Raw genomic sequence first — 27,366 nt, forward strand, 5'->3', positions numbered from 1 at the left:
GGTCATTATTTAGCTTAGTTCAATTTCCTGTTTTTCAACCCACCAACCCTCTAATCATTACTGTTTCTACAGGAAACCAGGCCCGGGTGCTGTCCCAGTGCAATGAGTCCGTGTCTGAACCAGCAGGCTCTGCAGCCTCAGAGGAGAGCGCCCCCTACTGCTCAGGTGAGGTCCTATAGGACAGAAGATCCTTCTCATTTCCCAGGTCACCGCCCCATTGTCCCATTTCTCTCTCCTCAGACAGCAAACAGCTCCGCCTGGTGGACGGGGGCGGTCCCTGTGCCGGGAGAGTGGAGATCCTTGACCAGGGCTCCTGGGGCACCATCTGTGATGACGGCTGGGACCTGGAGGATGCCCGCGTGGTGTGCAGGCAGCTGGGCTGTGGAGAAGCCCTCAATGCCACGGGATCTGCTCACTTCGGGGCAGGATCAGGGCCCATCTGGCTGGACGACCTGAACTGTACAGGAAATGAGTCTCACGTGTGGAGGTGCCCTTCCCGGGGCTGGAGGCGGCACGACTGCAGACACAAGCAGGACGCGGGGGTCATCTGCTCAGGTCTGAGCTGCACACTGTCCACAGGCTGGAGGAGGGGTGGAGCTCTGGAGACCAGGAGTCTGAGTCCTGAGGGAGATATACTGAAAGGACTAGAGAAAGAGGCTTCCTTGCATGGAGCCTACATTTCCAGCAGATATGAAGACTAGGTGTTTTTACTTCCTCCTGCAGCAGCTGATGTTCTAGTCCTTTCTTCTCAGCAAAGTTTCCTGGCAGAGCTCTTTCTTAGAATGTCCAGTTGATCGTCGGATTCACCTTGCCTTACATACGGGACGAAAATCTTAAGTCCATGGTACTAGTTTCTGTTTGCTTCTGTGACAAATTACCACATAGTGGTTTAAAACAACATATATTTATTGCCTTAGAGTTCTGTAGGTTCAAGGTTCAACAGGATCTCCCTGGGCTTGAATCAAGGTTTCAGCAGGGCCACATCACTTCTGAGGCTTTGGTGAAGAATCCAATTTTTTATATCAAGTTTCTTTTCAAACCATCTGCATTCCTTGGCTCATAGACCCCCTTCATCCACCATCAGACCAGCAATGCTGCAGTCTGTAGCCATTATCCAGAGTCACACCTCCCTCTAGCCAGAGCCAAGAAAGTGCTTCTGTAGGTTTGGCCAAAAGGTTCCTTCTTTTTTTCCTGTAAGAAGGTCTAGTAACAGTTAGTTGTTTCTCACTTCATTTGAAACAATTTTGTTAGATTGCTTTGTGGCAGCTATCATATCAGCATGCATCTTTTCTTAAAAAAAAATCAAAATTGGTGAATTTTTGTGTAGCCATTTTATTATTGAAAATGGAAGAAAAAAGCAACATTTTTGGCATATTATGTTTCTTATTTCAAAAAAGGATAGAAATGCAACTGAAATGCAAAACAAATTTGTGGAGTGTATGGAAGGATGGTGACTGATCAAACTCATCAAAAGCGTTTTATGATGTTTTGTGTTGGAGATTCCTCACTGAAGGGTACTGCACAGTAGAGTAGACCAGTTGAAGTTGATAGCAATCAAACTGAGATATTATTTGAAGACAATCAATGTTAAATGATGCAGGAGATAGCCAACATATTAAAAATATCCAATCAAGCATCGATAGCCATTTGAACCAGCTTGGTTATATTAATTGCTTTGATGTTGGGTTTCACATAGGTGAAAAAAAACATCATAGCAGTATTTCTACATGAGATTTTCTACTTAAACATAATGAAAACATTTTGCTTTTAAAACAAATTGTGATGGGTGATGAAAAGTGGATACTGCACAATAATGTGGAATGGAAGAGACTGTGGGGCAAGTGAAATGAACCGCCATCAACTACATCAAAGGCCAGTCTTACTCCAAAGAAGGTGATGCTGTGTATGTGGTGGTATTGGAATGTAGTCCTCTATGAAGGGAGTACCTTCCAGAAAACCAAATGATAATTCCAACAAGTACTGTTTCCCATTAGACCAACTGAAAGCAGCACTTAATGAAAACCATTCAGAATTGACCCAGAGAAAATCCATAATCTTACATCAAGATAATGCAAGACCACATATTTCTTTGTAGGCCAAGCAAAAACTGCCAGTTTGTCTAGTTCTGATTCATCAGCTGTATTTACCACACACTGAAGTTTCAGCTTTCCATTTATTTAGATCGTTACAAAATTCTCTCAATGGAGAAAAGTTTAAATTCCCTGAAAGACTATAAAACACACTTGGAATAGTTCTTTGCTTAGAAAGATAAATGTTTTGGGAAGAGGAAAATATGAAGTTGGCTGAAAATGGCAGAGGTAGTGTAACAAAATGATGAATATACTGTTCAATCAAGTTCTTGGTGAACATGGAAAATATCTTTTATTTTTACTTAAAAACCAAGGAACTTTCTGGCCAGCCCAATAAGAATGTGATTAGACTGGGTTCACATACTTAATGCACAAGAGTCCAACTTAATCTCACCATCTCACGATTCTTACCTTAATCCTATCTGTGAAATCCCTTTTGTCAGGTAAGGTGACATATTCATGGTTTCAGGGATTTGCATGAGACATTTGCAGGTTCATTTTTCTGCCACCTCCCCAATATCATATCACATCCCTCTCACACTCTCTTAGAGGTTTGGTCAGGAAGCAGAATTCAGCACCCCCACCCCGCCCCCAAACCCCCACACAGGTGCCCAGATTGCTCTTCCTCTCTGTTCACATTGACTACATCATGGTGGTAGAAAGGTTTAAAAAGATAGGCACAAATGGAAAGTCAGGTAAAAGGGACACAGCTTTAGTTTTATCACCTAATAGGTGTCTCCTCAGCTGGTTCAGGGATGAACGGCCACTATTTCTGGGAGAGAGGAAAACCCAGAGCATTGACTGAAGTTCTCACCAGTCCTGTTTCCTCCCTTTTCATCCTAGAGTTCTTGGCCCTCAGAATGGTGAGCGAGGACCAGCAGTGTGCTGGGTGGCTGGAAGTGTTCTACAACGGAACCTGGGGCAGTGTCTGCCGAAGCCCCATGGAAGACATCACCGTGTCCATCATCTGCAGTCAGCTTGGCTGTGGGGACACTGGAACCCTCAACTCTTCTGTGGCTCTTAGAGGAGGCTCTAGACCCCGGTGGGTAGATGGAATCCGGTGTCGGAACACTGATACCTCTCTCTGGCAATGTCCTTCTGACCCTTGGAATTACAGTTCATGCTCTTCAAAGGAGGAAACCTACATCTCATGTGCAGGTGCCTTACTGTCTGTTTCTGTGTCTGTCTTAAACTTATAGAATGTTAACAGTGAAATTTTACATTTTCATATTTAAGTCATGAATTTAGCATAGGTCCACAAAATGAAGTTAAGACCAGTTCAGTTCAGTTACTCAATTGTGTCTGACACTTTGTGATCCCATGGACTGAATGCACTCCAGGCCTCCCTGTCCATCACCAACTCCCAGGGTCTACTCAAGCTCATGTCCATCACATTGGTGAAGCCATCCAACCATCTCATCCTCTGTCATCCCCAACTCCTCCCGCCTTCAATCTTTCCCAGCATCAGGGTCTTTTCCAATGAGTCAGTTCTTCCCATTAGCTGGCCAAAGTATTGAAGTTTCAGCTTCAGCATCAATCCTTCCAATGAATATTCAGGACTGATTTCCTTTAAGATGGACTGGATGGATCTCCTTGCAGTCCAAGGGACACTAAAGAGTCTTCTCCAACACCACAGTTCAAAAGCATCAATTCTTCAGCACTCAGATTTCTTTATAGTCCAACTCTCTCATCCGTACATGACTACTGGAAAAACCATAGCCTTGAATAGATGGACCTTTGTTGGCAAAGTAATGTCTCTGCTTTTTAATATGCTATCTAAGTTGGTCAGAGCTTTTCTTCCAAGAATCAAGCATCTTTTAATTTCATGGCTACAGTCACCATTTGCAGTGATTTTGGAGCACTGAAAAATAGTCTCTCACTGTTTCCATCATTTCCCCATCTATATGTCATGAAGTGATGGGACCAGATGCCATGAGCTAGTTTTCTGAATGTCGAGCTTAAAGCCAAATTTTTCACTCTCCTCTTTCACTTTTATCAAGAGGCTCTTTAGTTCTTCACTTTCTGCCATAAGGATGGTGTCATCTGCATATCTGAGGTTATTGATATTTCCCCTGATGATCTTGATTCCAGCTTGCGCTTCTTCCATCCCAGCGTATCTCATGATGTACTCTGCATATGAGTTAAATAAGCAGGGTGACATTATAAGGGTGACATTATACAGCGTTGATGTACTCCTTTCCCTATTTGGAACTAGTCTGTTGTTCCACATCCAGTTCTAACTGCTGCTTCTTGACCTGCATACAGATTTCTCAGGAGGCAGGTCAGGTGGTCTGGTATTCCCATCTCTTTAAGAATTTTCCACAGTTTGTTGTGATGCACAACGTCAAAGGCTTTGGTGTAGTCAAAAATCAGAAGTAGATGTTTTTCTGGAACTCTCTTGCTTTTTCAATGATCCAGCGGATGTTGGCAATTTATCTCTGGTTCCACTACCTTTTCAAAATCCAGCTTGAACTTCTGGAAATTCACAATTCACATACTGCTGAAGCCTGGCTTGAAGAATTTTGAGCATTAGTTTGCTAGCTTGTGAGATGAGTGCAATTGTGCAGTGGTTTGAGCATTCTTTGGTACTGCCTTTCTTTGAGGTTAGAATTAAAACTGAGCTTTTCCAGTCCTGTGGCCACTGCTGAGTTTTCCAAATTTGCTGGCATATTTAGTGCAGCACTTTCACAGCATCATCTTTTAGGATTTGAAATAGCTCAACTGGAATTCCATCACCTCCACTAGCTTTGTTCATAGTGATGCTTCCTAAGGCCCACTTGACTTCACATTCCAGGATGTCTGTCTCTGGGTGAGTGATCACACCATCGTAGTTATCTTAGTCATGAAGATCTGTTTGAATAGTTCTTCTGTGTATTCTTGCCACCTCTTCTTAATATCTTCTGCTTCTGTTAGGTCCATTCCATTTCTGTCCTTGATTATGTTCATCTTTTCATGAAATATTCCCTCAATATCTCTAATTTTCTTGAAGAGATCTCTAGTCATTACCATTCTATTGTTTTCCTCAGTATCTTTGCATTGATCACTGAGGAAGGCTTTCTTCTCTCTTCTTGCTATTCTTTGGAAGTCTGCCCTCAAATGGATATATCTTTCCTTTTCTCCTTTGCCTTTAGCTTCTCTTCTTCTCTCAGCTATTTGTAAGACCCCCTCAGATGACCATTTTGCATTTTTGCATTTGTTTTTCTTGGGGATGGTCTTGATCACTGCCTCCTGTACAATGTAACAAACCTCCATCCATACTTCTTCAGGCACTCTGTCTATCAGATGTAATCCCTTGCATCTATTTGTCACTTCCATTGTATAATCATAAGGGATTTGATTTAGGTCATACCTGAATTGTCTAGTGGTTTTCCCTACAGAGACTGACCCAGAACTCTGTCAGAGTGTCTCCTGTGGAGGTGCAGGTCAGCAGTCGCCGCTTCAGGGGCTCTGGGTACAGCTGACCTGGGTATGGCATAAGCCCTCTCGGAGGAGGTTGCCATTAACCCCACCATAGAACCACCAGAAATTGTGCAGGAGTGAGGAAACAGACTCTTGGAGGGCACAAACAAAACCTTGTGTGTACCAGGACCTAGGAGAAAGGAGCAGTGACCCCACAAGAAACTGACCCAGACATGCCCATGAGTGTCCAGGAGTCTCTGGCAGAGGCGTGCGTAGGCAGTTGCCTGCTTCAGGGTCAGAGGCACCGAGTACAGCAGTGCCTGCATGGGACCTTTTGAAGGAGGTCACCATTATCTTCATCACCTCCACCATAGTTTGGCCTCAGGTCAAGCAACAGGGAGGGAACACAGCCCTGCCCATCAATAGAAAATTGGATTAAAGATTTACTGAACATGGCCCCACCCATCAGAACAAGACCCAATCTCCCCCTCAGTCAATCTCTCCCATCAGGAAGCTTCCATAAGCCTCTTATTCCTATCCATCAGAAGGCAAACAGAACAAAAACACAGTCATAGAAAACTAACTAAACTGATCACATAGACCACAAAACTTGCCTAGCTCAATGAAACTATGAGCCATGCTGTGTAGGGCCACCCAAGACGGATGGGTCATGGTGGAGAGTTCTAACAAAATGTGGTCCACTGGAAAAGGGAACGGCAAACCACTTCAGTATTTTTGCCTTGAGAACTCCATGAACAGTATGAAAAGACAAAAAGGTGTGATACTGAAAGATGAACTCCCCAGGTTGGTAGGTGCCCAATATGCTACTGGAGAAGAGTGAAGAATTAACTCCAGAAAGAATGAGGAGACGGAGCCAAAGCAAAAACAACACCCAGTTGTGGATGTGATGGGTGATGGAAGTAAAGTCTGATGCTGTGAAGAGCAATATTGCATAAAAACCTGGAATGTTAGGTCCATAAATCAAGGCAAATTGGAAGTGGTCAAACAAGAGATGGCAAGAGTGAACGTTGACATTTTAGGAATCAGTGAACTAAAATGAACTGGAATGGGCGAATTTAACTCAGAAGTTAAGATGAAGTTGATTTAATCCACATGTTCTAACACTATTTTTTAAAATTTGCAGTTGACATATAATTCACATAACAGTATTAGTATTAGTTTCAGTTGTGCAACATAATGCTTATGTATTTGTACATACTGGAAAATGATGACTCTCCTATGTTTATTTTTGACTGTGCTGTATCTTCCATGCTGTGCACAGTCTTTCTCTAGTTGTGTTAAGCAGGGTCTACTCCCTAGTTATGCTCTGCAGGCTTCTCTTGTGGTGGAGCACTGGCTCCAGGGTGTGAGGGCTTCAGTAGTTGCTGCACACAGGCTCAGTAGTTCTGGTTCGAGGGCCCCAGAGCACAGGCTTAGTAATTGTGGCACACAGTCTTAGTTGCCCTGTGGCATGTGGGATCTTCCTGGGCCAGAGATAGAACCAGTGTCCCCTGCACTCAAGGTGGATTCTTAACCACTGGACCACTAGGGAAGCCCTTACTTTTTTCTTGTGATGAGAACTTGTGAGATGTAATTTGTTACCAGCTTTCTAATATATGATACAGTATTAATCCACGTGATATTAGTGGTAAAGAATCCCCTTGCCAACACAGCAGACATAAGAGATGTGGGTTCCCTCCCTAGGTTGTGAAGATCTCCTGGAGGAGGAAATGGCAACTCACTCCAGTATTCTTGCCTGGGAAGTCCCATGGATAGAGAAGCCTCTCAGGTTACAGTCCATACAGTCACAAACAGATGGGCAAGACTGAGCACACACACATGCACACATTAATTTACTCCCTATACCATACATTACATCCTCATGACATTAATTTAGTGCTGTAAGTTTGTGCCTTTTTACTACCTTCATCCATTTTGCCCACACCGACCCACCTCTGGCAACCACCAAACTGCTCTCTGCATCTCTGAATGCTTTGCTATTTTAAGATTCCACATATAAATGAGACCATATGATATTTTTCTTTATCTGTCTGGTTTAGCTCACTTAGCATAATGCCTTCAAGGTACATTCATGTTGTTACAAATGATGAGAATTTCTTCTTTTTTTTTGGTGGCTGTACATATATATATATACCACATTTTCTTTATCCATTCATCCATCAGTGAAGGCTTACATTGCCAGCTTTTGTAAATAATTCTGCAGTGAACACTGGGTTGCACATATATTTTCAAGTTAGTGTTTTCATTTCCTTCAGATAAATACCCAAAAGGAAAATTCCTAAATCATACAGCAGTTCTGTTTTTAATTTTTCAGGAACCTCAAAACTGCTTTCCATAGGCAATGGAACTTACACTCCCTGCAACTGTGTATAAACTTTTTCTGCTCTCCACATTATCACCAACTCTTCTTATTTCTTGTCTTTTTGATAAAAACAATTCTGTGAGGTGATATCTTATTGAGGTTTTGATTTGCATTGACCTAGTGACTAGTAATATTGTGCATCTTTTCATATACCTGTTGACCAGATGTATGTTTTCTGTGAAAAAAAAAATGTCTATTCAGGTCCTCTGCCCATTTTGAAATCAGACTGTTTGGGTTTTTTTTTTTTCTGTTATTGAGTTGTATGAGTTCTTTAAATATTAATAGTTTGGATATTAACTCTTATCAAGTACATTTAATTTGCTAATATTTTCTCAAATTCCATAGATTGTCTTTTCATTCTGTGTATCATTTCCTTTGTTTTGCAGAAGTTTTTAAGTTTTATGTAGTTTCACTTGCTTATATTTGCTCTTATTGCCTTTGTTTTTGGCATCAAATCCAAAACATCATCACAAAGACTGAGGTCAAGGACATTTTTCCCTTCCTTTTTCTTCTAGGATTTTTATGGCTTCAGGACTTATGATCAAGTCTTTAATCCATTTTGAGTTGACTTTTGTGAATGGTGTATGATAGTCGTGCCTTTGCATCTTTTGCATGTAGCTGTCCAACTTTCCTAACACCATTTATTGAAGAGGCTGTCGTTTCCCCTTTGTATATTCTTGGCTCCTTCGTCAAAATCTGATTGATTGCATATATTTGGGTTTATTTCTGGGCTGTCTGTTCTGGTCTGTTGATGTCTGTGTCCATTTTATACCAATACCATACTGTTTTGATTACTATAACTTTGTAATATAGTTTTAAATCAGGATGCATAGCACCTCCAGCATTGTTCTTTCTCAAGATTGATTTTGATATTCAGGGTCTTTTGTGGTTCCATAGAAACTTTAGGATTGTTTATTCTATATGTGTGAAAATTTCCACTTGAATTTTGTTAAGGATTACAGTGAATCTGTCGATTTCTTTGTGTAGCATGAGCATTTTAACATAAGGTCTTCCAGTCCATGACCACAGATTATCTTTTCATTTATTTGTGTCTTCTTCAATATCTTTCATCAGTGTCCTATAGCTTTCACTGTTCAAGATTTTCACCTTCTTTGTTAAATTTATCCCTAAGTATTTTATAGTTTTTGTACAATTGCCCATGTGTCATACTGAATAACAGACAAGAGTAGCTTTAGAATCTATTTAATAATTTTCCCTTAACATTATGTAAGTGAGATTTTGAATATAAATTAATTCTGTGCTTATGGACAAATTAATTTTGTTGTTGTTGTTTAGTCACTAAGTTGTGTTCAACTCTTTTCCACCCCATGGACTGTAGCCTGCCAGGCTCTTCTATCCATGGGATTTCCCAGGCAAGAATACTGGAGTGGATTGCCATTTCCTTCTCCAGGGGACCTTTCTGACCCAGGGATCAAACCTGCATCTCCTGCATTCCTAGCAGATTCCTTACCACTGAGCCACTGGGGAAATCCAGTAATGCCTACCTAATAGCAATGCTGTGTGGTAAATTAAACTTGTTTTTTAATATACACTATTTATTATCATAAACCATTACCTTGAATTTATATTTGCTTTACTATTAATATTTCACTGATTAGCATGAAGCTAAAGGACTTCTGTTTCACTGAATTTTATTCATCTACACATTCATTTCATAAATATTTATTAAGCAACCATCATGGTATTTACAAAACTTTCTCCATATACATACTTGTTGAATCTTCTTGAAGGAGTGCATACAATACGTAGGCACTGTCCTAATAGCAGAAATACAGGGCAAATAAGATATGCAAAGTCCTTCCTCTACTAAAACCTTAATTCAGGTAGGGGTGTGTGTGTGTGTGTGTGTGTGTGTCTACACATTTGGAGACGTCTGTATATCTGTTTCTATATTTGTTATTAGATGCAGGGAGTGATAAACAAGTAAATATTTAAAGTTATTTTAGAAGACTTTATGATAGCTTTCATTACCATTTTTATTTTTCTCTAGAATGTTTAAAATTTTCTCATTTATTTATCAGTCAGTTCAGTCACTCAGTTGTGTCCGACTCTTTGTGACCCCCATGGACTGCAGCATGCCAGACTTCCCTGTCCATCACCAACTTCCAGAGCTTGCTCAAACTCATGTCCATTGAGTCAGTGATACCATCCAACCATCTCATCCTCTGTCATCCCCTTCTCCTCCTGCCTTCAGTCTTTCCCAGCATCAGGGTCTTTTCCAATGAGTCGGTTCGTCACATCAGCTGGCCAAATATTGGAGTTTCAGCTTCAGCATCAGTCCTTCCAATGAATATTCAGGACTGATTTCCTTTAGGATGGACTGGTTGGATCTCCCTGCAGTCCAAAGGACTCTCAAGAATCTTCCCCAACACCACAGTTCAAAAGCATCAATTCTTCAGTGCTCAGCTTTCTTTATAGTCCAACTCTCACATCCATACATGACTGCTGGAAAAACCGTAGCTTTGACTAGACGGACCTTTGTCAGGCTTCCCTGGTGGCTCAGTGTTAAAGAATCTACCTGCCAGTGCAGGAGATGCCCAGTTGATCCCTGGGTTGGAAGATCCCCTGGAGAAGGAAATGGCAACCTACTCCAGTTTTCTTGCCTGGGAAATTCCACGGACAGAGAAGCATGGCAGACTACTGTCCATGTGGTCACAAGAGAGTTAGGCATGACTTGGTGACTCAACAACAACAATGCAGAACTCTACAAATCAGAAGGTTAATTCCGATAGGACTTGGGTAACAACATCTGTCTCACACTACTCAGTAGAGTAATATTTCCTATTTTTGCCCATTTTCAACCTTATTATTCTCATTGCTGCTATAAGAAACCAAACCCAGGTGCTGGCAAGAGTGCAAAAACTCTGTGTCTCAACCAAAAGCATCTGCAACCTCAGAAGAGATGCAAGACCGTATCCCCACGGCCCCATCCCAGGCCCCAACGCCCAGTCAACCCCCATTGTCCCATTTCTCTCTCTCAGGCAGCAGACAGCTCCGCCTGGTGGACGGGGGCAGTTCCTGCGCCGGGAGAGTGGAGATCCTTGACCAGGGCTCCTGGGGCACCATCTGTGATGACGGCTGGGACCTGGACGATGCCCGCGTGGTGTGCAGGCAGCTGGGCTGTGGAGGAGCCCTCAATGCCTTGAAACTTGCTCAATTAGGTCAAGGATCAGGGCCCATCTGGCTGGATGACCTGAACTGCGGAGGAAAGGAGTCCCACGTGTGGAGGTGCCCTTCCCGGGGCTGGGGACGGCATGACTGTTGGCATCTACAGGATGCTGGGGTCGTCTGCTCAGGTACAGTCAGTGTATTGTCCATGGATGAGAAAGTAGAAAGTTCCAAGGAAGGTGATGTCTGATCACCTGGGCAATAGAAGATGACTGAGTTAGAGAAGTATAAGACATCAACCCACCCTCCCTGAGGGCACATTTATCTGTGAGTGATGGGCTTCAACTACTTTCCTCTTGTAAATCTCTGATATTTCTCCTCCAGTGATCTTACCTGACAGAGTTTAATCTATTATTCCCAATTAAAATTGATCCTCATAATTTTTTATATAATCTTTGGAATAGTGAAATACTCGCAAATCACCACACACAAACCACTTTGCACAGTGAACCCATAGGAGGGAGGGACAAGAATGAGGTACACCTCCCTGGATGGAGTTGTCTCCGTAGTTACCCTATGACACGCTATTTTGCACCAGGTCAGTAGGAGTGGAGGCACAGGAGATATCGTTAAACAAATCAGAAAGAAATTTATGGATTTATGCCAAATTTCAAGTCTCCTTTGCATATTTAAATGTAAATATTCATAGCCATTTGGCTAGTAGGACCATAGAACTGTGGATGAAATGCTCTAAGTCATAGCTTCTCCTTCCATTGTTATTAGAAAAGATTCTTTGTCCATGTTTTCTTTTAAAACATCTGCATGAACCAAAATTTTGAAAGAACACTCTACCACGTGTTGTGCACTGACACATCAAAGGTGGAGGCAATGAAATAATGATTCTGTGCTTTATAGTAAGAGATTATATAGTTTACACCTGATGATTTCAGTGATATAAGAGAATTACACTTGGGGGTTTATTTGATAGGAATAGAAGTAAGGGGACAAATATAATTTTTGAAGAAGCTGGAAGAGAGTTATCATAGCTAGGAGGTATGGAAGGGCAATGGGAGCTGAAAAAGGCACCTGTGGGGTTCTCTGAGCAGCACTGAGGGTCCAGGTGTGGTGTGGAGGATGCTACATGTGCCTAAGGATGTCTGTATACCAAGAGACCAGACAAGGATAAATCTGACCACAGTTTCATTTTGCCTTTGCTGCAGTTGATTCATATAAATAACTGGCTCTCTGAAAGGGCAGTTTCTCTTTCTTTGATTATCCAAGTCTCTCATAAACATTTTGGAGGGCTTTAAACAGTCTACTTGTTTTTCTCCTGCACTTCTAAAAAGATAAGGGCATTGTTTTACTGTGATTTACATTCCCAACATCGGCCAAAATTCCTGAAAATAACAGACTCTAAAGAGGTGCTTGTATTTGTAATAAACCACATGAAAATAGATTCTAAATATTGCCTTCAAATAACATCCTCCTACTTAAATATCAGACCTCTGCAGAGGATTCAGATATGACTCCTTTGTAGCCTCTCTTCCCTCTACATTTCATTTGCCAATCAGAAGTTCTGTTTCTGGGCCTCTAGGAGCCCTCAATGACTTGAAATTTGCTCAGTTAGGTCAAGGATCAGGGCCTGCTCCTGGGCCTTTGCTGCCGCCTTTGACGGAAAGGTCACACTGATCCCCTCTGGCTTTCAGAGGGGAACGGGCAGCCCAGGGGTCGAGGGCAGGTTTGGTTTTTTAGGAATATACTTGATCTTTGTGGATCTCTGAGAGGCCACATACCTCACCCATCAGGGATATTTCCTACACCTCAGGTCACACAGTGCTCTGTTCCAGCCAAACCAGTAGGAGTCCAGAGTGATGGGTGAAGAGCCTGAGAGTCCAGGGTCAGGTGAGGCTGAAGGTCAGAGGGCTGAGAGTTGGTCTGGAGGCAGATGTTATCACAGATACAGGGAGAAGAGAGGAGGCCACCTTGATCAGAGGGAGAGAAATAAGGATGTGATATACATGAATAATAATGAAAACCCACCTGGTCCCTCATGCTCTAATGGTTCCCTGGATAAAATCCAGCCCCAAAGCTATAACAATGAGATTGCGTCTGGGACAAAGGGCCCTAAGCAAAAGCTGGGATACAGAAAATCAGGGTTCTCTCAGGCTCAGGCATAGGTGCAGAGAGAATCCTTTCCTGACAACCTGGCCCCTGAGGTCCCTCTTATTGCTCAGGTTGATGTCTCCCTTGCAAATGGGCTAAACTTGGAAAATGGAGGTCAAAAAGTGTTTCAGCACTGTTTATTGAACAGTCTATCTTCTCTGCTGCTGCTGCTAAGTCGCTTCAGTCGTGTCCGACTCTGTGCGACCCCGTAGAGGGCAGCCCATCAGGCTCCGCCATCCCTGGGATTCTCCAGGCAAGAACACAAAATATTACCTTCTTCAAATACTAAATTTCTGTGTGTGTATGTCTTTGCTTCTGTTAGATATTTATATTCTGCCCCATGCTCTCTACTCTAATACAAGAACATGGTTGGTTTTATTATTTTTAATAACTTATCCCCTCACATCAGCCTTCTAGTTCATAAATTTTCTTGCAATGTTCACACACTTATTTTTCCATTTCAAAGGAAATATAAAGTAAAAAAGAAATAATAATACTAATTTTTCTTGGGAGACTATCCTGATGTGCATGAGACTTTGTTCCAAATATATCTGAGTGTCTAACATGTGTCAGGCTATCTACAATAACATGTAAGCAATATTTGTTCTTTCTAAATTTGTAATCTGGTGGGATTAATACAGCAACTCACAAGGTGTTGAGTAAAAATTATTTAATTAGAAAGAGTAGCCTGTAACCAAACTCCCCACCTGACCAGTTTGATCACTTTCAGTTTTATACTCCATCCACTCCCAGTTTAATCTACCACACATCCCACCCACACTCCACTCCTACAGATGTTCTTCCCTTTCAGAGTCTCCTTTCCATCCTTTTGTAGCTTTTAAGATTGTTCTCTTGTCTGCAGTGGGTAAAATGGGAAAGGGCAGCAGGGTTAGGTGGCCAGATGTGAGGAGCACAGTGGATAAAATGAGTCAAAAACTTGGACAAATATTTCCCTCAAGTCTGTTTATATTTCACCCATATTGAGGTTTTTGCCTTTGGAAATCTCTAAATTACATATGGTTTGTTTGCTCTCTGCTCTCTTTCTCTCCGTCTCCTTTTTTTACTGCATGCTAGCTAGTTCTCAAGAATCCAAATAGGAAAGGAATACGCAGTTAGCATATACGTACGATTACAATACATTAAATTATCATTTCTTAATATTTGCTAAGATTCCCATGTCTTAGATTCCCATGTCTAGTAGAAAGCACTCAAACTCAGCTGATTTGCATACTCCCACTGAAAACTCATTCTCTCCCTTGATAAACCCTAGGCTTTCAAGAAAGATGGCTAGGACCAGCCCCTCCCTCTCCTATGACTCTCTGAACTTTCTTAATATTCAAACTCATCTACGGACAACTTCTTTTCACAATCAAGTCACCTAAGAAATTCTGGGAATTTTTCACCATCCAGAATTATGAGAAATATATGTGAAATCATAATAGGCTTGCTATAATATACATCAAATCATAATAGACTTGTAGCCTTGGTATGGTGACTGGCGTTCCTCCCATGAGCCATAAGTTGGTCTACAGTCTAGTCTGAATTAACAGATCTTCCGCTATGATGTTCCCTGTCTTCAGTGGCTTGATTATTGGCTCCTGAGAGAAAACTGGCCAGAATTCTAGCTCCAGAAATCTCAGATGGCCTTCTAACCTTGTCTGGCTCTTAGTCCTCTAAACTATTGAATTCCATAGACCTGCTTCGCTCTGGGTTGGTTCAGCTCTGGGCTCAAGTCTGATGCCCGCTGCAGTGCAGTTTCCTTGGGCCTTGTCATTTCCAAGCCCCTAGATGAGGAATTCTCATCCTAATCAACCTCAAAATATACATTCTTACTGACTGCAAATTTTTCTGGGTTTCTTGTCATAAACTTGCTCATGAAAATATTAATACAATTCTGACACTAACTGTCAAATTCTCTTTCCATGCCCCACTCCTAGAAATGAAATGTTTTCACATCCTTGCCTATGATGTGCTGTTTCCAATGCCAAGCAAGGACTATGAACCCTCACAGGATTTGTTGCTGCTGTTGATTGTTTCCCTTAGGATTTGTGCGTCTGGCTGGAGGAGAAGGACCCTGCTCAGGGCGAGTAGAAGTGCATTCTGGAGAAGAGTGGACTCCAGTGTCTGACGGAAACTTCACAATCCCCACTGCCCAGGTCATCTGTGCAGAGCTGGGATGTGGCAAGGCTGTGTCTGTCCTGGGACACATGCCCTTCAGAGAGTCCAATGGCCGCATCTGGGCTGAAGAGTTCAGGTGTGAGGGGGAGGAGCCCAAGCTCTGGTCCTGCCCCAGAGTGCCCTGTCCAGGGGGCACTTGTCACCACAGTGGAGCTGCTCAGGTTGTCTGTTCAGGTGAGGTGTAGGTCAGGAATTAACCTCCTTGCACACTCTGTTTAGGTTTTTTAAAAAATGAGATTTTGCTGAAATCCTCTCTTCTTCTACCAGTGTATGCAGAAGTCAGGCTCATGACAAACAGCACCTCTCAGTGTGAGGGGCAGGTGGAGATGAACATTTCTGGACGATGGAAAGCGCTCTGTGCCTCCCACTGGAGTCTGGCCAATGCCAATGTTGTCTGTCGTCAGCTCGGCTGTGGAGTCGCTATCTCCACCTCTAGAGGACCACACTTTGTAGAAGGAGGTGATCAGATCTCAACAGTCCGATATCACTGCTCTGGAGCTGAGTCTTTCTTATGGACATGCCCTGTGACTGCCCTGGGTGGTCTTGACTGTTCCCATGGAAACACAGCCTACGTGATCTGCTCAGGTAAGAGAGGGGGGGAAGGGCTACTGGTACTCGTGGAGTGAAATGTCCCCAACAGCAGAGAGTTAGGGAAACCTGGCTTCAAAAAGCAGATATTTCATGGTGAAATATGCTTCCTCTCGTTGTTCATTTATTTTGCTGGTCAGGGCAAGAAGTGTGAAGGAGAATAATATATTTTTAAGCAGTATTATTATTTACAAATAATCATAGAAAACAATGTCCAAGCAATAAGTGTAGACCTCAGTCACGTTCCCCAACCCAGATAAGCCAGGAGAACATTCCCAGCACTACAGAGTCACTGTTGCCTCCCAGTAACTATGTCCTGTGTCCTCTCCAGTGAAAACAGTTTAACTCCCACTACCATAGAATATTCACTGAAAGGACTGATGCTGAAGCTGAAGTTCCAGGATTTTGGTCATCTGATGTGAACAGATGACTCGTTGGGAAAGTCTCTGATGCTGGGAAAGATTGAGGGCAGAAGGAGAAGAGGGTGTCAGAGGATGAGATGGCTGGATGGCATTACTGATGCAATGAACATGAACTTGGGCACACTCCGGGAGATGGTGAGGGACAGGGAGGCCTGACATGCTGCAGTCCATGGGGTCGCAAAGGTTGGAGGTGACTGGGCAATTGAACAACGACGATAACAACAACCATAGGATACTTTATTGATTTTTGAACTTTATATAAAATCATGCAGTATGTTTCTTGTGTGTCTGACTTCTCTGACTCAACATTATGTTCGGGATTCACTCATGATGTTGCTTGTAGCAGCTGACTATTCATTTTTATTACTGTAGATTAGTTCTTTGAATGATCACATGACAATATACTGATCCATTCGACTGATGGTAGAGATTTGAATTGTTTTCTGTCCTTGACTATTACAAACATGATGCCACAGCTTACCATGACAATGACTTTGGGTGAAAATCTATGCTATTTATTTAATCCTTGGTCTTTTATTTTCATTTTCTTAGTGGTACCATGTCCTTAGATGAGCGAAGTTCTTAATCTTAAGGAAATAGAACTTACTAGTTTTTCCCGGTATATTTAGTACTTCTTATATCCTTTTGAAAAGAGCTTTGTTTATTCCAAGACCATAAAAACATTCTTTAATAGTATCTTATAGAAGTTTATTTTTCTCTTGCATATAATTGTATATTCCTCCTGAGATTGATATCTATATAACATAAGGGTCAAGTTTCATATTGACATCTAACTGACTCAGAATCTTTTTCTGAAAAGATTTTTGTCTCCACTGTGTGCCACCTTTGCCATAAGGAGAAGGGCATGTGGGTCTAAGCGTTTTTAAGACTCTCTGTTCTATTCCATTGTATCATTTGTCTACCCTTGCACCAATACTGTATTTTCTTGATTATTGTAATCTTATAGTAAGTTTGAGTAATTTTAATTTACAAGAGTTACTTTATGTTAACTAACTATGTTGCTTTTTTTGCCAACTGTGTTGGTCATTCTTGGCCTTTTACATTTAAAAAATTTTTTTTGAATTGGTTTGTTATTTTTCACCAAAAGAAACTTCATAAATGTATTTTGATTGAGATTACATTTCATCTACCAGAAATTTGAGGAGGATTGACTGACAATTTTGAGTCTCCCAATTCATTGACATGACATTTCCCTCCATTCACTTAGGTCTAACAGAGGTTTTGCCCATGTTTTACTAGATTTTCTCCTAGGTGTTTCATGTTTTTGAAATTATTTGTATTTCTTTCAGTGAAAGTGTCGTAGGAATTAATTCTTTCTGACTTATTTTCACCTTTAATTTTTTTCTTTTTTTGACCTAACTTGAGACCTGAAAGTTGCAAAAAATAATATAAAAATTCCCAGATGACCTTTACCTGGATCTCCCAATATTAGTATTTTGCTTTAATCTTCCTCTCTTTCTCTCTGTCTCTGTCTCCCTCCTGCCCCATTTCTCCACAAATATGTAAAGTCTTTCTGAATTAGGTTGCAGTCATGATGTCCTTTTATCCCTGAAATAATTCAAGAAATTTCCTTATTAACCAAAGTTCAGTCAAGTCCTCAGCTGACTTCAACCCCAGATGACATCTAAGTGCAACTACGTGAAAGATCCCAAGACACAACTGCCAAGTTGAGCCTTTCTCAAATTACTGACCCAGGAAGTCTCAAGAAAATGAAGAGTGTGGAGATATATATATATATAGCTTCAGAGGCTGTTTTTATAATTTGTAATACAGCAGTGTAATCAGGACACTTACCATGTGGCCTGCACTTCTAAATAGAGGCGTATTTGTCCTATGACCTTCCACATTATTGATTCTCCCTTATGCTGAGCTAATATGCTGATATTCTCATTCTTTAGTTCTTAATTTCAACTAGTAAGGGTTTCAGCTCTAGGATTTTATTTGGTTTTTTTTTGTTGTTGTTGTTGTTATCATTATTTGTTTTTTTCCATCAGGGTGCACATTTTGTCAGTTAATTCCATGAGCACCTTAATCAAGGCACTTTAAATTCTCTGTCAAGTAACTCTAGTAGCTGAGTATCCTGGGGAACTGTTTCTAACGTCTACATTTCCTCTTGGTTTCTCATGAGATCTATTTTACATAAATATTTTTTAAATACAGACATTGTAGATGAAAAAATTGTAAATATACTTCAGAAAGTGTTTAATTTTGCTTCTTCTATTTAGGGATAGATTTAGGGACAGAACTTATTTAACTCATTCTTAGTGCTTGAGACAAAATTTGTGGCACTGTCAGAAGCAGAACTCTCCATAGCGAAAGTGAACACTACAGTTATGAACATTTTACCACTATATTAACCTGGGCTTCCCTAAAGGCTCAGTGGTAAAGAATCCGTTGGCCAATGCAGGAAATACAGGAGATGACATTTCGACTCCTGGTTGGGGAAGATCCCCTACAGGAGGAAATGTCAGTCCATTCCAGAATTCTTGCCTCGAGAATCCCATGGACAGAGGAGCCTGGTGTACTACAGTCCATAGGGTCAAAAAAAGAGCTGGAAACTACTGAGCAACTAAACAACTGCAAAAACTGCTATGTTACAGCTTTCTTTTCAGACCCCACTGCTTGTCATTATTTAGTTTAATTCAGTTTCCTGTTTTTCAATCACCAACACCCTGATCATTGCTGTTTCTGCAGGAAACCAGACCCAGGTGCTGCCCCAGTGCAATGACTCCCTGTTAGAACCAGCAGGCTCTGCAGCCTCAGAGGAAAGCGCCCTCTACTGCTCAGGTGAGGGTCCCACAGAACAGAAGACCCTTTATATCCCCCTCACCTCCCCATTATCCCATTTCTCTCTCCTCAGACAGCAGACAGCTCCGCCTGGTGGACGGGGGTGGTCCCTGCGCCGGGAGAGTGGAGATCCTTGACCAGGGCTCCTGGGGCACCATCTGTGATGACCACTGGGACCTGGACGATGCCCGCGTGGTGTGCAGGCAGTTGGGCTGTGGAGACGCCCTCAATGCCACGAGGTCTGCACACTTTGGGGCGGGATCAGGGCCCATCTGGCTGGACGACCTGAACTGCACAGGAAATGAGTCTCACGTGTGGAGGTGCCCTTTCCGAGGCTGGGGGCGGCACGACTGCAGACACAAGGAGGACGCGGGGGTCATCTGCTCAGGTGCACCCTTCACACTGTCCACAGGCTGGGGGAGGGGTGGGGCCCTGGAGGACAGGAGTCTGAGCCCTGATGGAGAGATGCTGAAAGGACCAGAGTAGGAGGCTTCCTCGCATGGAGCCTGTCTTTCCAGCAGACGTGAAGACGAGGTGCTTTCATGGCCTCCTGCAGCAGCTGAGATGCTGGTCCTGTCTTCTCACCAGTGTTTCCTGGCAGAGCCATTTCTTACAGTTAACACTTGAAAGCAGGGCTCATTCTGCAGTTACCTGTGGTAGTAACACCTTGAAATCCTGGGCTTCCCCAGTTGGGCTAGTGGTAAATAACCTGCCTGCCAATGTAGGACATGTAAGAGATGCGGGTTCAGTCCCTGGGTTAGGAAGATCACCTGGAGGAGGGCATGACAACTCATTCCACTATTCCTGCCTGGAAATCCCATGGACAGAGGAGCCTGGCATGGTGAAAACTCAGATTTATCCTTTACAGTTCTGTATGCTAGGAGTCTGAAGAGAGTCTCCGTGGGCCAACATCCCAGTGTCCACAGGGCTGCATTCTTCCTGGAGTCTCTGGGAGGACTCCTTTCCCAGCCTTTTGTGGTTTCTCTGTGGCCTCATTTCATGGCTCAGAGCCCTCTTCTTCAACAACAGTGCCTCTTGCAACCGTTCTCCCTCACTCACACTTCCCTCTGACTGGAGCTGGGAAAGATGTTGAATTTCTCAGCATAGTGGGTTTAAAGATGTGTTAGGCGAAGCTCACAGAGTTAATCCTCAATATTTGAGCTTTATCTCTCCATCCAAGGTCCTTATTAATCATATCTGTAAAGTCCTTTTTGAAATGTAAGGTAACATATCGCAGGTTCCAGGATTAGATCGTGGACATCTCAGGGGGTCCATTATTCTGTCAACCACCTCACTGTCCACATCACTTTCTGTTCTTTTAGAAGTTTGGTCAGGAAGCAGGAATCAGCTCCGGTCACTGCAGGTGCCCAAGTTGGTCTTGCTTTCTATTCATATCTACATTGTTGTGGTAGAAATAGGTATACAGACGTTAATGGTCAAAGTCAGGTGAAAGGGAGGAAAAAGTCAGTCTTGTCACCCAGTGGGCATCTCCTCCGCTGGGTCAGGGGTGTATGGTCACACTTTCTAGGGAAGAGGAAAACCCAGAGTACTGAGTGGAATGCTCACTGAGTCCTGTCTCCTTTCTTTCAATCTTAGAGTTCCTGGCCCTCAGGATTGTGAGCGAGGACCAGCAGTGTGCTGGGTGGCTGGAAGTTTTCTACAATGGGACCTGGGGCAGTGTCTGCCGCAGCCCCATGGAAGACATCACCGTGTCCATGATCTGCAGACAGCTTGGCTGTGGGGACAGTGGAAGTCTCAACACTTCTGTTGCTCTTAGGGAAGGTTCTAGACCCCGGTGGGTCGATGGAATCCAGTGCCGGAGAACTGATACCTCTCTCTGGCAGTGTCCTTCTGATCCTTGGAATTACAACTCATGCTCTCCAAGGGAGGAAGCCTATATCTCATGTGCAGGTGACTTACTGTCTGTTTCTGTGTCACTCCCAACCATGTAGGATGTTAGTATGATTTTATATTTTCAGATCTAATTGATGGGTTTTGGTTGAGTCTACAAAATGTAGCTGTATATTTGTATTTGTCTCTGTGTCTGTTTCTTTGCTGTTGTTATGGGATGTGAAGTCTGATACACTATTGATTAAAGTAATTTCAGCTGCTGATAAGATGCAGTGAACCTCTCAGCCAAGTAGATGGTGAAGCTTCTGTTGTCTCTTGTCATTTGACTGTGATGAAAACCTTACATACTCATGTTTGGTGAAAAGACCTACCCCAGCTGTCCCTGATACAGAGCTTCCCATCATTGCTTCTGCAGGAAGAAGACCCAAGAGCTGTCCAACTGCTGCCCCCTGCACAGGTACGTCAGCCCCGCCCCCTCTCCTGTGGCTCCCAGGGGCTCCTTCCTCCCAGCAGGGGCAGTCACAGGAGGGGCCGCTGCCTTTTCAGACAGAGAGAAGCTCCGGCTCAGGGGAGGAGACAGCGAGTGCTCAGGGCGGGTGGAGGTCTGGCACAGCGGCTCCTGGGGCACCGTGTGCGATGACTCCTGGAGCCTGGCAGAGGCCGAGGTGGTGTGTCAGCAGCTGGGCTGTGGCCCGGCCCTGCAAGCCGTGCGGGCCGCGGCATTTGGCCCTGGAAATGGGAGCATCTGGCTGGACGAGGTGCGGTGCGGGGGCCGGGAGTCCTCCCTGTGGGACTGTGCTGCGGAGCCCTGGGGGCAGAGCGACTGCAAGCACGAGGAGGATGCTGGTGTGAGATGCTCTGGTGAGTAAGGGGCTCTGGGTCCGCCCTGGGTGAGCTGGGGCAGCGAGGGGGCACTGTGCTGGGCTGGGCATGGTGGGGATTTTGTGTTCAGACAGTGTCCCAGTGCTGGGGCTCTGATCTAGGACCAGGGAGCTGCGAGGACTGGACACTGGTGTTGTGGAGACTGAGGGATGATTTCAGGCTCAGGAGGGAAAAAAGGGCTGCCATGCATTCTGGCCAATCACCTTGCTCCAATCTGCTGTTTTTCTCTTTAGGTGCAAGGACAACATTGCCCCCAAATACAACAGGTACTCTGGTCCATCCATGGGCAGGGGACAATACTCAAATACTAGGGGCCTGTTCTGTGAGCTCTCTGACAGCTCAGGAGAGGAAAGAGCCTGAGCAGCCCTGGCTGGTGGGGGAAAACCAAGGCATTATGTTTGGGAAATCCCCTGCCTTGGTTCCCGGGGTCAGAATGTTCTCATGCCCGGGGTCCAAGTGAGTCTAGTTCCCATGGTGTAGACTCTAAGATTCTCCCACCTGCCCCTGAGTGTTGATCCTCATCATTGAGGTGCAGGTCCCAGGACTCTTTGATGCCCTGTCTCCTGAAGCCCAAGGAGAGGGGATGAGCCGGGTCCTCAGAGGCTGTCTCGGCAGGGCTTCTCCCTGACAATCCCCGGCTCCACCTCAGCCAGAGTGGACTTGACTCATCTTAGGACGAGACCCAGAGGACCCCAGTCACTGTCAGTGTATTTGTGTATGAGGCTGGGACACCACTGTCTGGAGCTCCCTGGAAATGCTGGCACAGGGGGTTTCACTGTGCCTACGACCTTCACCGCACCCACTTGCCTTGTTCTCCTAGGGACCAGAACAACCTCAAATCCTCTCCCTGGCATTTTCTCCCTGCCTGAGGTCCTCTGCCTCATCCTGGGGGCCCTTCTCTTCCTGGTCCTCATCATCCTGGTGACTCAGCTGCTCAGATGGAAAGCAGAGCGCAGAGGTGGGCTACAGAGGGAACTGGGGACCAGGGAGAGTGTGTGGAGGCAGGAGATGGGGCAGGTGTGAGGAGGGGAACCTGGGACAGGTACTGTTCTGAGTTGCAGAACTCCACGTGCTCTGTGCTAAACTCTAAAGGCTGGGTATACAGAGGTTCTTAGGACTAGAGTGTAAATTCTCATAAGCCATGGCCTCTCTTGTGAGACCAGTCAGAATTGGGGCTGAGCTGTGGATTCAGGTCAGATCGGGGGAGAAGGTGCCGACATGGTGCACAGGGTGGGAGGTTAAGCCGAGGCCCTGGCAGCCCCCGTGTGAGCCCTGGGGAGATGAAGTTGGGCCGGCTGGATCGGGGTGTCTGGGGCGGCTTCTCTGACCCACTGGGGCATTTCTCAGCCTTATCCAGCTATGAAGATGCTCTTGCTGAAGCTGTGTATGAGGAGCTTGATTACCTTGTGACTCAGAAGGAGGGTCTTCTGGGCAGCCCAGGTGGGTGTCTCTGCCTACCCTCCTGGGACCTCTGGTTGTCACCACCCACTGGCTGGGCGGGTCTTCTCAGCATCCTCGGACTCCACCTGTGCCTCAGGCTCACAGAGGCAGCTCTCCAAAGTGGTAGGATGTCCTCTCAGAGCCCCGAGAGCTCCTAGCCTACCCTGCAGGAGCCAGGCCTGTCCCTTCTCAGCCTTAACACAGGTCCCATGGGTGTGGGGAGGGTCATTCTGTGTGTCATGTGATGTTTTTCTCCACTTTAGGCTTCCTGTCAGATGGTGAGGACAACAATGACTCCAGGTCTGCTCTAGGTAATAGAGGTAGACCCACCTCAGCTGGGATTTGGGGAGAAGAGTTTCCCTCATAGAGACAAGATGTAAGAGGAATAGTCTTCCTTTGATGGACCAGAGGCATCCCTTGTGTCCAGATGGGGTCCATCCTTCCCCTTCTCTGGCTGTTCTGTGATGTCTCACATTGGGGCTGGGCTCTCTGTGTCCAGAATCACAACAGGCACACAATGTTTTTAAAAATAGCATCTGGAAAGCACAATTTGTCAAAATAGTTTAGTAATGCTCGATGGTATAAGAGTTCCTTTGAGAAATCTGTGCAAAATCATGTTTTGGCTTATGGACACTTCAAACTGAAACATGGTCTTAGAGAAAAAAATCTTTTGAACCAAGGTGCCTCTATTTAGCAGCTCAGAAACTCTGTCAGAAGGGATCTTAGGTATTTAACCCACTTACTGTGGTTTCATCTGACCCTTGCTCTGCCCTCAGAAGCCCCAGATCAGAGGACTGATGCCCCTGGTGAGGATTATGATGATGCTGAAGAGGTACCAGTGCCTGGGGCTCCTCCTGCCTCTCAGGGTGGTGAAGAGGAAGTGCTCCCAGTGAAGGAAGATGGGATGAGGTCCTCTCAGACATGTGAGTGGTGTTAGCTGATCTCCTGCAATCTTTTCTTTCTGTCCTGGAGAGGGTGAATTTGAGCTTCTCAATGCCCAGCCTCTCTAGAGTTTCAAATTTGGGAAATCACATGCATTTGATGGCTCAGATGGTAAAGAATCTGCCTTCAGTGCAGGAGACCTGGGTTTGATCACTGGATGAGAAGATCTCCTGGGGAAGGGAATGGCAACCCACTCCAGTATTCTTTTTTTTTTTTTTATTTAATAAATTTATTTATTTTAGTTGGGGGCTAATTACTTTACAATATTGTAGTAGTTTTTGCCATACACTGACATGAATCAGCCATGGGTTTACATGTGTTCCCCATCCTGAACCCCCCTCCCACCTCCCTCCCCATCCCATCCCTCTGGGTTATCCCATTGCCCCAGCCCTGAGCATTTGTCTCATGCATCAAACCTGGAATGGTGGTCTGTTTCACATATGATAATATATATGTTTCAATGCTATTGTCCCAGAACCTCCCCCCCTCACCTTCTCCCTCAGAGTCCATAAGATTGTTCTATGCATCTGTGTCCACTCCAGTATTCTTGCCTGGAGAATCCCATGGACAGAGGAGCCTGGTGGGCTGTAGTCCATCGGGTCACAAAGAGTTGGACACAATTGAATATCACTTCACTTCTCAACCATATGCTGTTTTTAATGCCTTCACACTCCTTGGCAGTGAGGAATCACTCTACTTTTGTCATTTATGTATGTATACTGCAACATAAATTTTCACTTTATATGTAATATGCTTGCATTAGAATTTACAGATTAGGACATTTCCTGACAATCCAGTGTTTAGGACTCTGCACATTCACTGCTAGGAACCAAGTTCAATCACTGGTCAAGCAACTAAGATCCCATAAGCATTGCTCAGTGGCCAAAAGAAAAAGAAAACTTACAAATTAATTGAGCATATTTATGAAATCTAAAAATAGAACAAATATTTGATAACACCTCTGTGCTATCTTAAACATGAAAGGTAGCTAGAGATTTTTTAAAATGTACTGCAGTATTGAATTTGTGAGGCATTCTGATAATTTAAGATGAGCTCTGTTTATATATCTGCACTAACATGTACAAATCTATGATACACAGTCAGTCAGTCAGTTCAGTCTCTCAGTCGTGTTTGATTCTTTGCGACTCCATAGACTGCAGCATGCCAGGCCTCCCCGTCCATCACCAGCTCCCAACGTATTCTCAAACACATGTCCATTGAATCGGTGTTGCCATACAACCATGTCATCCTCTGTCATCCCCTTCTCCTCTTGCCTTCAATTTTTCCTATCTTCAGGGTCTTTCCCAATGAGTCAGCTCTTCACATCAGGTGGCCAAAGTACTGGAGTTTCAGCTTCAGCATCAGTCCTTCCAATGAATATTCAGGACTGATTTCCTTCAGGATGGACTGGTTGGATATCCTTTCAGTCCAAGGGACTCTCAAGAGTCTTCTCCAACACCACAATTCAAAAGCATCAATGATACACGGTGGCCTTAACATTAAGCCAATTAGGTGGGTCATGGACTCAGAGTTTGAGGTCAGCTAAAGTCTAATTTGCTCCAGACTTTTCAGTAGCCAAGAGAAGACACTCATTCTCTGGAAAACAACATTTCTCCATCTGAGAGCCCAAGTGGTCCCTGGGGAGGGGCCTCTGTGGATGCACCTGTGATAGTATTTGTGGACATTTGGGAACAGGAGTCAATCCAACTAAGAGCAGAGCTGGTTTATGAATGAGGAACTCAGATTTTCCTGTCTCCACTCTCTCTCTCATTGTGATTTCACGTCTGTCTGTTGTGAGAGGAGAACATTTAAATTCGTTGTTATGATTCTTACCATTCCTGGGCATCTCCTTGCTGATTGTGTAGCCAGGAGGCAGGTCTTCCCAGAGCTCCTATGTGAGCACAGGTCTCCTGTGATGCAGGGTTTCCCCATGAACTGAGGATCCAGAGACAACATGGACCGGATCTGAGAGGACAGCCTGGATCCATCCTCACTGTAACTGATATGAAATAGCCTGAGCCTCCTGCCCACACCTGGGTCCCAGGGATGCTTTGTCATCACCACATGCTTAACTCGCTTCCACCACACTGCCTGGTCCCCTTGTCTCAGTTCTAATCATACTTCTCTTTCCTCTTCAGGCTCTTCTCTAAATGTCTCTAGAGAGGAAGCTAATCCTGGGGAAGGAGAAGAGAGCCCTTGGCTCTGCCAGGGAGACAAAGGGGATCCTGAGTACGATGATGTTGAACTCAGTGTCCGGGGAACATCCACAGTGACTTTCTGGTGATGTTGTATTAAATATGAGATGAAGCCTCAGATATTCTAATTGCCTGTATTTCAATAGAGTAATGCTGACCTGTAATTGTGTTACATGAAATTGTTCAAAATGAAATATTCTGAATAAAGTAACTTTTTTGCTTTGTGGATAATTTAGCAAATTCCATGTCAGATGCTTTTAGATGACTGGTCCTCAAACACTATTTTCCTCAAAGGAAATACACGATGAGTGCACTGCCCTGTTTTCTCACATCCTTCAAAGGCTAATGAGGGCATGACTCTGCCCAGGATCACAAATGCTCCAGGTCACTCTTACTTAGAAAAAGAATCTAAACTTGGTCCACATTCACACCCTCCTTCCTAGCAAGATGAACTTCTCAACCAAAAATGATAGTCAGAACCTGAAAGTAGTGTTATTTTATTTGGTGGTAATGTTTAGGACTCCAGGCCCTGGAGACAGCATCTCAGTAACTCTGAGTAAACTGCTCCAAAAAGGCAGGAGGGGAAGTCAAGCTTGCCCTGACTTGCAAACATGAGTTTGCAACAAAGGGAACAGGCAGTCTGAACATCAAAGATCAGGTATCAAGTTAAGGAATTTAGCATTCTATGTATGGGAAGATGCAAGCATCTGGACTCACTGAATTCAATTCTTTCATATGCATATCAGCTATCTGGGGCCAATCCTGTTTCCTTGTTCACCTTAAGGAATGGCAGATGGCTGCTTCTTGCATTCCCCCAGCTCCTCAGCAATCACCATGGGGAGTGGCAGCATCCCTTGGGTCAAAGCTTTGGGAGCCCTCATTTACATTTGGAGGCC

General features: G+C 44.1%; 1 protein-coding gene across 7 annotated transcripts in view; it reads left to right on the forward strand.

Moving 5' to 3' along the window:
• LOC145544786 (antigen WC1.1-like) overlaps positions 1-26,698 on the forward strand; it is a 52,149-nt gene extending 25,451 nt beyond the window's left edge. For 2 of the 7 annotated variants that reach the window (XM_081587984.1, XM_081587989.1), the window contains 17 exons: positions 73-165; positions 241-555; positions 2,934-3,248; positions 10,875-11,189; positions 15,208-15,516; positions 15,610-15,927; positions 19,068-19,160; positions 19,234-19,548; positions 20,757-21,071; positions 21,427-21,468; positions 21,558-21,872; positions 22,127-22,159; positions 22,714-22,851; positions 23,241-23,333; positions 23,597-23,644; positions 24,110-24,256; positions 26,414-26,698. In XM_081587984.1, coding sequence (XP_081444110.1) covers positions 73-165; positions 241-555; positions 2,934-3,248; positions 10,875-11,189; positions 15,208-15,516; positions 15,610-15,927; positions 19,068-19,160; positions 19,234-19,548; positions 20,757-21,071; positions 21,427-21,468; positions 21,558-21,872; positions 22,127-22,159; positions 22,714-22,851; positions 23,241-23,333; positions 23,597-23,644; positions 24,110-24,256; positions 26,414-26,559 — 3,350 coding nt within the window. In that variant the 3' untranslated portion in view covers positions 26,560-26,698. The remainder of the gene's footprint in view (positions 1-72; positions 166-240; positions 556-2,933; positions 3,249-10,874; positions 11,190-15,207; positions 15,517-15,609; positions 15,928-19,067; positions 19,161-19,233; positions 19,549-20,756; positions 21,072-21,426; positions 21,469-21,557; positions 21,873-22,126; positions 22,160-22,713; positions 22,852-23,240; positions 23,334-23,596; positions 23,645-24,109; positions 24,257-26,413) is intronic. The other 5 variants (XM_081587987.1, XM_081587990.1, XM_081587985.1 and 2 more) reach the window with 4 other exon arrangements.
• Positions 26,699-27,366: the final 668 nt, after the last annotated feature.

The sequence above is a fragment of the Giraffa tippelskirchi genome, chromosome 4 (assembly GCF_054371585.1).
Source record: "Giraffa tippelskirchi isolate mGirTip1 chromosome 4, T2T-mGirTip1v1.2.pri, whole genome shotgun sequence".
Taxonomy (NCBI): Eukaryota; Metazoa; Chordata; class Mammalia; order Artiodactyla; family Giraffidae; genus Giraffa; species Giraffa tippelskirchi.